The 13,451-nt window shown below is 44.2% G+C and overlaps 1 protein-coding gene across 1 annotated transcript in view; it reads right to left on the bottom strand.

Annotated features, from left to right (window-relative positions):
* The window catches only part of PPEF2 (protein phosphatase with EF-hand domain 2), a 30,989-nt gene extending 17,797 nt beyond the window's left edge, over window positions 1-13,192 (bottom strand). Inside the window, exons 1-9 of the mRNA XM_065877763.1 lie at window positions 13,138-13,192; window positions 8,259-8,386; window positions 8,050-8,107; window positions 6,785-6,960; window positions 5,124-5,238; window positions 4,021-4,067; window positions 3,186-3,352; window positions 2,677-2,713; window positions 2,434-2,583 (exon numbers count right to left, since the gene is read on the bottom strand). Coding sequence (XP_065733835.1) covers window positions 2,434-2,583; window positions 2,677-2,713; window positions 3,186-3,352; window positions 4,021-4,067; window positions 5,124-5,238; window positions 6,785-6,960; window positions 8,050-8,107; window positions 8,259-8,386; window positions 13,138-13,192 — 933 coding nt within the window. The remainder of the gene's footprint in view (window positions 1-2,433; window positions 2,584-2,676; window positions 2,714-3,185; window positions 3,353-4,020; window positions 4,068-5,123; window positions 5,239-6,784; window positions 6,961-8,049; window positions 8,108-8,258; window positions 8,387-13,137) is intronic.
* Between the last annotated feature and the right edge of the window lie 259 nt (window positions 13,193-13,451).

Below are 13,451 nucleotides of genomic sequence, written 5' to 3'. Positions count from 1 at the left end.
TATCCAAAGTATTTTCCTGAAGACTTAAGGCCAATGAATGGGGATCTGATTGGAGTCCTGGCCATTCTCAGGATCCTGACTCTAGGAAGGGTGGGTTTATAACAGACATAGCGAGATCCTTGTACCTGAATGCCTTATGGAAGATGTAATACGTTATACACACCAGAGTACCCACTGTGGGAGAGATGCCACCCTCTAGTGGATTTAGAAATTCCTTACAGGACCAAACATGCAAAGGACAATTCAAAAGGTGATACAGAAATGCATGGCATGTGCTAAAAATAATCCTAAAACTGGGCCACTGCCATTAATCAAAGGAGTTCGGACTCCAGGTACTGGACTGGGAGAAGATCTTCACTGTGATGCCAAGAGCCACTGGAAACCTTAGGTGCTTATTAGTATTTGTGGACACTTTCACTGGTTGGGTAGAAGCATTTCCTTGCTGGTCTGAAAAAGCCTGAGGTTGTTAAAGCTCTCCTAAAAGAAATAATTCCTAGGTTTGGGTTACCTGTGTTCATTCAGAGTGACAATGGAAGGGCCTTTATAGCAAGAATAACTCAAAAAGTATCTAGAGTCTTCTTAAACCTTTGTTGGAAAGTACATGCTTCTTGGTGACCCCAATCTACTTGCAAACCGGAAAAGCGGAATCATACTCTTTTGTGATGAGGAATGATGAGGAAAAGAGGAATCATGTAACTAAACTTGGTCAGATGAATTTAACCTGGGATAAAGCCTCACCAGTTGCCCTGCTTTGAGTGAAGGTAGACCCTACAAGCAGGCTCCAGTTCAGCCAACTATGAAATGTCGTATGAGAGACCCTGCCATTGTTCCAGAAATGGTTTGAGATCCAGAAGGAGTTCAAATTAAGGAACGTAGATAATGTAAGGTGTGTAGAATCACTGGCAGCTACTCTAACTGCTCTATATAAGTTTGCTTCTAGCAGGTTAATGTTTCCTGCAGATGTTCACCTGTGCCACTTTTGTCCTAGAGACTGGGTCCTGCTGAAATCTTGGAAGAATAAACATCCAGGAGGCCATCTCCATCCTTGCTGGACTGGACCTTATGAGGTGCTATTCATGACCCACTCCCTGGTGAAGTTGAAGGGATTAAGCCAGGGATCCATCACACTCAAGTTAAGCTGGTCCCACAGAGATCAATGGAGCCCACCACATCCTGCCTACAGGAATGTATTGACACTACATTCTGACCAATGGGATGAGAGCAGAAGAGATGTATGCAACGTCTTCATTATGTCTTTAAAGGGTAGGATATTCTTCTTCCCTTCATTCTTCTATTGTATTGCCTGGAACACAGACGTGGTGGCAAGCTGTGCAGGTGAGGGCACGGGGATGACACGCTAACGATGGCAGGGAACAAGACCTAAGAATCCTTGGTCCCTGGACAATCTAGTAAACAAAGGTGCCATACCAGCCAAGAAGTGCATGTTCCCAGATTCAAACCCAGGTTTCATAAATGAAACGCTCTTTCATTTATGTCTCATAAAATACTTTTATACCGATTAGAGTTGCCCAAAGTAGACTGGCTTGTGTGTAATGACTTCTCTGTCTTTGTCTTTGGAACTGCTCAGGCTACTGTTGTCAAGGATGTCATAGCTGGGATTCCTGTGTGGATGGGCAGTGGAGGAGAGAGGCTACAGGAAGATACCATTCAAGTGTAAGAGTCTATGATTAAAAGGAAACAGAACCTTTGCTTTTTTTTGGCCACACCGTGCAGCTTGTGGGATCTCAGTTCCCAGACCAGGGATCGAACCCGGGCCATAGCAGTGAAGGCACCGAATCCTAACCACTAGACCACTAGGGAACTCCCTAGAATCTTTGCTTTCTAGTTTTCCACTTCCAAAATGAAACAGAAAATCGAGACCTATTCATATTGCAGTATAATGTACTCTGTCTTTCATTCTCACCCTCCCCCTGCTGGTTATTGTAAGTTCCTTTAAGGCAAGTACCATCTCTGGTTATTTTTGTATTTCTGCTAGCACTTCCCTTGCACAGAGTAAGCAATTAAAACACGGTTGTTGAGTTTAACTGCAATTGATCTTCATCTTTGTATCTGCCAATAGCATCCCTGCATGTAGTAGGCCCTCAATATACCTTTGAGTTTAACTGAAGATGATCTGAAGTATTTAGGAAATGGAGGCACATCAGGTGCAGTGATCGAGGGGTAGTGATTAGAATTACCTAGATCAGGAATGGCAAACATGGCACTAGCTGCCTTGCCCTACTGTCATGTCCACGGCAAACATTAATTGATCACAGCACGCTTGCACCAGCTGTGGGTTCCCAATCCTCCGTTCAAAGATTTAATGGCTTTATTAGTCAACTGGAATCAGCATGGAGTCAAGATGACGTTTATGTTGGCAGTGACACCTGGCATTATAGTGAAATCTGCATTATTTTAGCACTCAGTCAGTACCTTGTGCCTGTCTAGTTTAGCCAAGAACTCCAAGTCAGTCATGTCTGACACTCCACCATGAAGAATCAGGACTTTCTCATCAACCAGCGTGGCCAGCGGAAGCCAGCAGAACACATCTTGCAGTAGTTTTAGTATTTTCTTGCCATGTGTCTAAAAAAATGACATTAATATGATACTAAGTTTCAGATAATTTACTCAACTTATCTGAACTAAGAGAAGCTTTTGCTTTTAAAGGCAGCGTACCTTATATTTATGCATCACTTCCTTTGTGAAACCATATCTAGAGTTAGAAGCAGAAACAGATTTTAGATTTAGTGATATTAGTTATAGCATGCTTGCATTTTTAATAAAAATGCATACTCTAGAGGCATCTACTTAAATATATGGAAAAGACACTGAGAAGTAATTGCCCAAATGTTTAAAATCATACCATTATCTGTGGGTAGAGATGTGGGATATTTTCATTTTCTTTTGCTTATCTATATTTTCTACTTTTTCTACAGTGAACCCTTATTGTTTATATGATAAAGTGTATGGGTATGTGAAAACAAAGGTAATGGTTTTATCAGAACAGTAGGATATTGTATAAATCTTTAAAAAATCTTTTAAAATGTTATATATTGTGTATTCCACTTTATAAGATTGGAAAACTACTTGAAAAAGGCATCTAACAAATAAGAAAAGCTCTGGCAAAATAACTTTACAATCACAACAAGTAAGGATCAAATCCCCAGTCACGTTTTTCTTTGTACCGTAAGTTCACCATATGGTCCTCATGGTTTCCTCGGTTGAGATGGAACTCTTTTGGGTAAACCAACATGAAGGCAAAAAGAACCATCAGGATCTCTACTGAATCCTTCCCTCGATCCACAAAGTCGCCGTTGAACACGTAGGCCCGCTCTGGTGACGGGAGGCCGTTCTTCCCAGTAAGGGGAGAAGTCCGAGAAGAGGCAGTGGAAGGAAGGGAATAGGAAATTGGGTCAAGCCAGTGTGCATTTGACAGTCATATCAGGCCTGAAAGCCAATTCTGTGCTGTCTGGCTCTCTTCCAAACATGAAATGTCAGTAAAAGATGGGAATATTGGAAACATTTTGTATTGGTCTCATATTTCCTTTCTAGCCAGGCTGAGGTTATGACATGCTCATCGAAATAAATGCGTTATCCAAAGCATTTCTCAGGATTTAACAAGACAATACATCAGAAACTGCTTTGTGTTAATTACATTAATAGAATATTTATATAGCTTGTTATATGCTCTGATAACTAAAAATAGATATGAAAATAGCTTTTGGTTGCTTTGATAATAAACAATTTCTCTATTTAGGAATTGATTTTCTTTTTTCCCAGTAATGATTCCTTCTCTTTATTAACCTTAGATTTTATATTTTTTAAACAGTTTACAAAAATACACTAGAATATAATGCAGTGATGACTTTTACATTACACATTTGCTACATAGTAGCAAATATTTTTCTAAAATATTTTAAAATCCAAGTAATAACTTAAGCATTTCTTTAATGGAGACCGTATTTGAACTTCTAAATTAAACCTCAGAGCAAGACAGGAACATAATTTGAGCGTTCATACCTTATAAAATATAAAGATTAAGTCATCCAACTGGCCGTGTAAATCTCCTAACAAAGACAGAAAAACGTCAGTTTTGATTGGTCTTCACCATTGTTTCTAATTTTTTATTATAAAAAGGAAAACACCCAGTGTATACCTACAACTAATACAGTATTATGTCAGTTATATCTCAATTTAAATAAAAGGAAAATACCCAGGAACGCCTGAAAAACTTATATGCTTACTCATTTTTCCATATAAAAGATAGGGATAAATATTAACTTCCCTAGTTGCAGGGGTAGTTAATATTGAAAGCAGAAAGCATGATATTTCTCCTGTGCGATTACCATGAACAGTGAATGACTTACATTTTCACTGAAGCAAAAATGGGACAGAATACTGCAGGGTTGAAAACCTGGATGAGAACTAGAGAGATTTTTGCCCCACCTAAAGCAAGAAGCTGCTACTCACGGGTCAGTGTTACAAGATTTTAAGAAATTGGAAATCTGGATTTTAATATGAAATCCTCCAATTTTCAAATGTTGGAAGCTAATGTTAGAAATTTAAGAACATTCTGAGGCAGACAAGACATACTGCAGGCTGCCCGTTTACAATCCCTGGTGTATCACCGTCTCCCCTAAGTTCAAGTGCGGGGCATCAGTCTATAATGGTTATTAAAACATCACTGAAAACATAAGGAGATGGAGAAGATTGTCAGCAATAGGATTTCTCTCTGGAAGCTGAATAAATATGGATGGAAGGAATAATTTGCTAGGCATTTAGGCCTTTTCGAGTCCAGTAAGTAAGTAAACCGTCTTCTAACAAGGGAAGGTCTGGGTATTTTGCTAGGATTTTGTTCTGAATGGAGAGGAGGAATTTGGGGCCAAATCTGAATCTCTGGGAAAAAACAAAGCAGAGGCTGGGCCCTCTCACCCCACAGTTCTCCTTCAGGGCACCACCCCTACCTTAAATAACTGTGGAGTAAATATGTAAATGTAATCAGTGTGAAGGCGTGAACCCGGCCTGCCCGAGTGGCCATCGGGTCCCCTCCAGCCCTCCTGCCCCTCCTTGATCACAGGCAGAGTTTTCTGGTTCGTGAAAAGCCGTTTCTGACTGGCTCTTACCACATACTGTGATTTCCTCGCTGTAACAAGTGGAGACCCGGTTGATGTTTGGTAGTTGTACCAGATGTTTCCTGGCTTCATACAAAAGATTCAAGACATAGCGAGCATGGAGCCTCTACTAGGAGGAAGAGGAGGGATGGGACAAAACAACACATACTTGTGAGGGAAGATGGGCCTCACCTTTACTGCTTAATGACCCCAAGACCACAAACGTGACCCCAGTAAACTGCTCCTGGGACCCTCCCTATGCACAGATCCTTTCCTTCTCACCCATCTGTGCCCTTGTTTGTGCTTTGCATCATCCCCCAAATACTGAACTGATGTCCTCTTTCCTACCTACTCTATGTAACCCCTGCTTGCCTTGAGCTTGGGAGAAACACAGGATTGTCTCAGCAAAGTATGAATAAGTGCATGTATATCGATGGTATCGGTGATCCTGACATTACTGGGAAAATCGTCCCAGCTCTTCCTGCAATGAATAATCTTCATATGAAAAAGGGGAAGGATTGGAATCTGTCATAAGAGCCAGAATCTGACCACTTCTCACCAGCTCCACCTCTACCACCCGGGTTTCAAGCCACTATCATCTTTCGCCTAGACTATTGCAGTAGCCTCTTGCCTGGCCTCCCTGCTCCAGCCCTTGCTCCCAGTACTCTATTCGGCAAACAGAATGATTATATTAAAGGGAAAGCTGGATTATATCATTCCTGCGCTCATTGTCTCCCCCTCTCTTTCAGAATGAAAGTCCACCCTACTCACCTCTCTGTCTCCATCTTCTAATAGCTGTTCCCTGGTTCCCTCCTCTCCAGCCACAATGGCCTTCCTTGATGTCCCCCGAGCAGTCCAGGCAAGGTCCTGCCTCAGGGCCTTTCCATTTGTTCCCTCTGCCTAGAACGCATTCCCCAGACGTCCACATAGCACCCTCTCTCCCCACCTTTGACCTTTGCTCAGAAATCACCTTTTCAGTGACACCTTCCCAGACCACCCTGTAAAATTGCTATCTCTCCCACCTAGAACTTAGTTTATGCTTTGACATAGCTCTGTCACCTACTATATTAATATATCACTATTACTCATTTGTTTTTTTTGGTTTTTTTTTTTTTTTTTTTGCGTTACGCGGGCCTCTCAATGTCGTGGCCTCTCCCGTTGCGGAGCACAGGCTCCGGACGCGCAGGCTCAGCGGCCATGGCTCACGGGCCCAGCCACTCCGCGGCATGTGGGATCTTCCCGGACCGGGGCACGAACCCGTGTCCCCTGCATCGGCAGGCGGACTCTCAACCACTGCGCCACCAGGGAAGCCCTCATTTGTTTTTTATTATCTGTCTCCCCACTAAAAATCTCAGCCCCATGAGGGCAGAGATTTGCGTCTGTCTTGCTCACTGTTCAGTGCCTAGAAGGGTAGCTGCACATAGCAGCACTCAGCAATCACCTCTGGGATGAATGAACAGAGAGATTACCTGATGGGGAGGAGGGATTTTCAATCCATAACAACTGGCTGATCAATCACAGGTCCTGGCTAAGAAAAGGGCAAGCGGATCTCTCTGACGGATCCCTGACACAAACACCCTAAATCCAGGGCCATTCCTTCTGCACTGCGTCTGCTCTACTTCTACACATCCCGTGGAATTGGTGGTGACCCAGGTCCCCCGGGGGGAGCTTACTTGTTTCACTCTGAAAGCTTCCACCAGAGCAGTTGCATGGTCGGGAAGGAGCGGGAAGGAGAGGCGTGGCCCTGTGTAACTGTCTGGTACCTCGATGGATTCATAGTCCCTGCAATTCTCCATCTCGGAGTCCTGGGGGGATCTCTCTTCAGTGAACATGCGGTTCAGGAAGTCCCCTAGTCAGGACAGAAAGGGTGGGCCGGCTTATGATCAGACCTGCAGGCACGGGCAATATAGAATTCATTCCCTGGACCATACTTGAAGTGGGTCCTGGCCAGTCTGGCTTCGGCTCCAACACAGGAGAGGAGAAAGTAAAGGGCAAAGTGATGACAAATTAGAATGGGCGGGACATGACGTTGTTATGTCAATTCCATTCTACTTTTTTTTTTTTTTTTTTTTTTTTTTTTTGCGGTACGCGGGCCTCTCACTTTTGCGGCCTCTCCCGTTGCAGAGCACAGGCTCCGGACGCGCAGGCTCAGCGGCCATGGCTCACGGGCCCAGCCGCTCCGCGGCATGTGGGACCTTCCCGGACCGGGGCACAAACCCACGTCCCCTGCATCGGCAGGCGGACTCTCAACCACTGCGCCACCAGGGAAGCCCTCCATTCTACTTTTATTTTAAAAGATTGCCTTAGAAAGTACAGACATTTACAGGCCTAGGTTGGTAAGCAGGAGGAAAGTGAAAACTGCGGTGGAAAAAAAGTTCACGGGCATTTCTGGTGTACTTAGGGAGTGTGGCAGATGCCTCAGACTTTCAGGCAATTCATTTCCAAATGCTGCCCCTGCATCTCTGCCTGAGGGCTTTGTCCCTGGATCTGCAGAGAGCCCTGCATGGCAGGCCAGACCTGCGAGAACAACCCTTCCCGTCCGCCCCTCCCAGCAACCTTCTACCAATGACTCTCGGGCATTGAGACTCCAGTTCCCTCTGCCTTCAGACGGGATACTTCCCAGGCTGCGTTTTGCACTATTTCCCAGGTACACTGCAGGTTTAGTAACCCACCCTTTTTTGCCTGCCTCCCCTTTCCTGAATCCCTTCCCCACTCCCTCCCCACCTCCCAGTGTTTCCTGTATTTACCAAATAAACTCCTTGCACCCAAACTTTTGTCTCCAGGTGTGCCTCTAGGAGAACCATTTATTTGTCAGCCTCCTCGCTCATTCCCTGGCTGTCACCAGATTCACATTTCCCCTCCCTGTGCATCCCACACCTCACCCCGATGTCTTTGACCCTGAGACAGGAGGACCGGCCATGTGGCCGTTCATACTCACTCTCGTTGTGATTGTTGGGGGTGAAGTGATCCACAAGGTAGCTGAAGAAATTGTGGAGCTGCAGAAAAACCCAAGAAGACGTGGTTTTAGAGATAGGAAGAAAACCCAGGAGTGGTCCAGATCAGCTGCACCATCTAGGCACCTGGGCCTTGCTGTGTGGGGCCTGGAAGGCAGACCTGGAGGTGGCCCCATCCCACATCCCATCGCACCTTGACCTGGTCTTGCTGCCCAGCATACTCTATAGACTGGAAGATGCTCCAGGTGCAGTGCCGCCTCATCTCCAGGCGGGCCATGTAGCGCCGGTACCATCTCTGGATCAGGACCGCTGCCTTGAAGGCTGTGACACAGACGGAGAAGCAAGCCTGTGAGGTGGGACTCCCTGGGCCTGCAGGGGGAGTTGGGGGGGTGCCTCTCCCACTGTCACATGGGGACAAGATGGTAGGGAAAGCACTATATTTTGCCACCAGTAGGAAGGATTTGCCTCACTGCTGGCCGGGGTGCTTTTTCCCCATTCCCGCCCCCATCCCTCCTCCATTCTTACCTATTACTTATACTAAAATCACTGGAGGACTATTGGAATTCCCACTTTTTGATGAAAACATTTATATGTGTAGAGATGCAAAGGTTGGATTCTGAGAAAGAGATGTAAACTGGGGAGGTTGCAAGGTTGCAGCATCCTTGAAGAGTAGGATGATGGAGATACTACTCAGCCATAAAAAAAGAATGAAATTTTGCCACGCGCAGGAACATGGATGGACTTGGAGGGCATTATGCTCAGTGAAGTGAGTCAGAGAAAGGCAGATACTGTATGATATCACTTATATGTGGAACCTAAAAAATATCAATACAACAAACTAGTGAATATAACAAAAAAGAAGCAGACTCACAGATAGAGCAAACTAGTGGTTACCAAGTGGGGAAAGGGAAGGGGGGAGGGGCAATATAGAGGAAGGGGAGTAAGAGGTACAAACTATTATGTATAAAGTAAGCTACAGGGATATAGTGTACAACATGGGAAATATAGGCAATAGTTTATAATAACTGTAAATGGAAAGTAATCTTCAAAAATTGTGTTAAAAAAAACATTCAAATGCAAAAAAAAAAAAATAAAGGATGGGATGATGCAGGGGTCAGCGGGTGGGGAGGACATTTTGATACTGCAACAATAGACAGGATGTCAGGAGTCTGGTTCTGGGCCTGGAACTGCCCTGACCAGCGATGTGGCCTCAGGCAAGTCAACTTTCTGGGCCTCAGTGTCCTCATCTGGAGAAAGAGATGAACTAGATGATAACTGGGGAGAAGAAACACACACACAAATTACTACATACTATCATGTCAGGTGGTGGTCAGTGCTTGATATCCCCAAATTCCTTCTATCCCTGTGGCTTTGTGTCCCCATCACAATACACCCAAGACTGTGCTGACTATCCAATCCGAAGGGCAGCCTTTGCTTCTCCTTTTGCCAGGACCTGTGCTGGGTGATCGTGTACTGCAGGATGGCATGAGTAGGTTGAATTCTTCCTATGAGCTCTAGAACCTGCAGTCATGTACTGCTGCCAGAGAAGAGGACAGCTGTCCACGTGAGTAACTAGATTCTCCTTAAGCTCCTGGGCCTGAATGTGCCACCAGGGATAAATGGAGCCTTTGTGGATAAAGCTGGATTGCAAAGGAAACCCAGCAGGTTCGCTCAGGTCAACCTTGTGAACAGTAGACAGATTGATTTAATACATCTAGCTTGCATTAGAGAGCTAATGGAATTCCTAATGATGTCCCTAAGAGGAGATGAGATACAATAGTGAATGGGAAAAGAGAACTTGAGAGAAATTTAAGCAAAGATGAGTTTGGTTTTCTGTGAGGAAAAAATGTCATACACTAAGGATGTCCCAAAGGCACCCACGAGGCCTTTCTCACCTTCTGAGGTGGCCCACACTCTGTCTGTGGCGTGTGTTTCTCCCAAGGCCACTCTCGCCTTCTGAGATGGCCCATACTCTGTCTGTGGAGTATGTTTCTCTCTAAATAAATCCATTTCTTACCTATCACTTTGTCTCTCACTAAAAAAAAAAAAAAAAAAAAAAAAATAAAGTAAAATAAAATAAAATAAAACAAAGGCACCCACGAAATAAGAAGTGATGAGGATTGAATTCTGTAAATCCCCATTCAGAGTAGTGAATGAAACGCCCAGAGTGAGCGGTACTCAGCTAAAGTAACAAGTCATGGGAAACACAGACATCTGCACCTCACCCTAGACCGACAGCATCAGAGTCTCTACAGGGAACCCAGGAATCTGTAGGTTTAACAAGCTCCATGAATGATCCTGACTTGTGCTAAAGGGCAGGCATCACTGAGGAATATGATGACCATCAAGTTTCTGTGAAAATGTTGTTTGCTAACACCTTGCCTCAAGCATTTTAAGGTAAATGCTGCCAACTAGACATACTATCCTCAGTACCTCTTCGGCTGCTCAGGGTAGGCAGACCAGGCAGGCAGTGCCTCTGTTTCTCCCTTTTATTCTCCCTCCCAATCCTCTGTCTAGGGCCTGTGTTCCATTGACAAGGGTGCTGTGAGGTTGTAGCATAGTTTAAGGACCTCTACCCAATCCTCCCTTCCCATCAGTGCAATACTACATGCTTGGGCTCCTCTTCCTCAGCCTTGAGCAGACTAAATCCTATGGCAAAAGTTACAAATACACCTGGCTGTTAAAATTCCACACTAAGGACAAGGCAACCATGTGGGGAGACAGAGGCCAAGGTGAAGAGCCGTCCTGGAAGCAGAACCTCCAGCCCCAGCTGCCCTGAGGATCATAGACAAGCCATCTAGCTGGGCCCTTTGCACATTCCTGACCCACAAAATCATAAGCAGAATAAAATGATTGTCTTAAGCCACTCAGTTTTGGGGTCGCTTGTTACACAGCACCAGATAATTGGAATGGGAATTGTATAAATGTTTTATAAAATTATAAAGCAAATTTAAATCAAAATTAAAAAAAAATATCAATCTCTAAAAAGCAAAAGTCAAACAAGTGAATCTAATCTTGTACAAGTTAGTGGCATAACCACACAGAAAGGAGTTCTTTCAAATGATTTGAAAATTCAGTAAGTTGTATATGCCTAGTGGATGTACTCAAAGGACAAAAAGAACTACAAAGAAATCTTAAAGAGTTTTCAGTAATCATATCATTATAATAGTATTGTTATTATTTTTCAGAAACTTTTTTATATACTATAGGACAAAGTAAATAATACCACATCAGTATCATTAGGGAAAAAAGGTTTTTTTTAAAGAGAAAGGAGATATAGATATAATATCATATCAAAGTTAAGTAAAAATATTGTGATCCTAAATATAAACTGGTCATTAAAATAATACATATTTTCTGGATCTGGTCACTGAAAAGGTGTAGAAAATAATGACCAACCTGGTAGCGAACACCCCAAGCTCTGGAGAAATAGCTATTTCTGGTCTGGAGCCAAAAATATGCAAGATGAGCCTGGGACCTATTGCCAAACTAGAAAGGAAGCCATGAGCTTATAAAGTTGCTTAGGCTTATATAAACAAGGTGCTGTCACTATTTCCCTTGCTTCTTCCTTCATCTCTGGTTGCCTCTCCTCGGCCTCTTTCGTTGGCTCATCCTCTTCGACCGATGCTTAATAAGTACTGGAGTCCCTCATGGCTCTGTCCTAGGCCCTGGTCTCCGACCTGACTTTACTGTCACTCTAGGCTACTTCAGTGACTCCCATGGCTTCAACAATCACCCGTACTCTGATGCCTTCCAAATGCATGTATCTCCACCAACGTCTCCAAAATCCAGATCTGAATATGCAACTACCTACTCAGCACATCCACCTGCATGTTGCATGGGCATCTCAAACCTAGCGTGTATGAACTACTCAGCACCTTCCTTCTACTCGAGCTTGGTTCTTCTCCATTATCTTTATGTCAGAAATTGGCATTATCGTCTGCCCATGTTTGCTAGCTAGAAACCTGGAGGTCATTCTTGATCCATCCTTTTCCCCAACCCCACACATGTAATCAGGTGGATCCTATCAATTCCACCTCCTGAATATTGTTGGAATTCACCCTCTTCTCTCCATCTCTACTGCCACCAACTCTGGACCAAGGCATTATCATCTCCTGCTTAGATGACTTTAGTAGCTTCTAAATTGTTCTTCCGGGCTTCCCTGGTGGCCCAGTAGTTAAGAATCCACCTGCCAACGTAGGGGACACGGTTCGAGCCCTAGTCCGAGAAGATCCCACATGCCATGGAGCAGCTAAGACTGTGCGCCACAACTCTGAGCCCATGTGCTGCAACTACTGAGCCCGTGCGCCTAGAGCCCATGCTCCGCAACAAGAGAAGCCCGCACACCACAACGAAGAGTAGCCCCCGCTCGCCACAACTAGAGAAAGCCCGCGTGCAGCAACAAAGATCCAACGCAGCCAAAATAAATTAATTTATTTTTTAAAAATAATAAATAAATAAATAAATTTTCTTCCTTCTACTCTTACCACCACCATCCAGCCTGTCTCAATCCCTTCTTCATGGAAGCCAGAAGGGTATTTTATGTATGTAAATCTTATTCTAGAACTCCCTGTTTTGAATTCTTCAGTGGTTCTTCTTGTCTTTAGGATAAAGTTTAAAATCCTACAAGCTCCTGAGTGACGTGGGCTCTGCACACCTCAGCAGCCTCATGCCATGTCACCCTCCATCTTGTTCACTTCAGACCACTCAGTTCCTTGAATATGTCTCTCTCCTTGCTACTTCACGACCTTTGTACCCTCTACCTAGAACGCTCTTTCATCCCCTTTTCGCCCAATCTTATTTCATTCAGTTGTAAAGGTGTAGCTTGGGATAAACCCCAATGGACAACACTGACTCCTTGAGTAAATTTTAATTCTATTAAATATAGTTCATCAAGTCCTAAGACATTCAGCTGAGTATCCTAGTGGTCATGTTATAAGGAGGAGAAGCCGATTTTCAAGAGTTAGCATGAGGAGAAATGTAACGATTTCCTGCCCACCCTGAGAAGCCCCTCCCTATGCACCGTAGGCTTCGGGGTACCCACAGTTAGTCTGAAGGTGGGAAGCGCATACCTTTCTCTGCATTCTGGAAAGCAAAATGATGTTGGGTTGAGGTGCCGCTTCCCATAGCGTAAGTGTAATATTTCTGCAGGACGCAGATAGCAGGTCCAAGGGAGAGTGAATTGTTTGTTGACAAAAGGAAGAAGGAACCTGCAATAGGGAGATTTGGGCGGAATATTAGTTCAGGTAGACCAAATTATCTATGAACCTTGTCTCCCACATCATAAAAAAAAATGTGAGGCTATCATGTGATAGCACCCTCCCCCCACCTCCCCGGCCTCAGTGCATGAGATATTCCTCCCCTATGTTTCCTCCATGTGTCATCT

The sequence above is a fragment of the Phocoena phocoena genome, chromosome 5 (genome assembly GCF_963924675.1).
Source record: "Phocoena phocoena chromosome 5, mPhoPho1.1, whole genome shotgun sequence".
NCBI lineage: Eukaryota > Metazoa > Chordata > Mammalia > Artiodactyla > Phocoenidae > Phocoena > Phocoena phocoena.
Note: the sequence above shows the minus strand (reverse complement) of the source record. Positions and strands in the feature narration are given on the sequence as shown.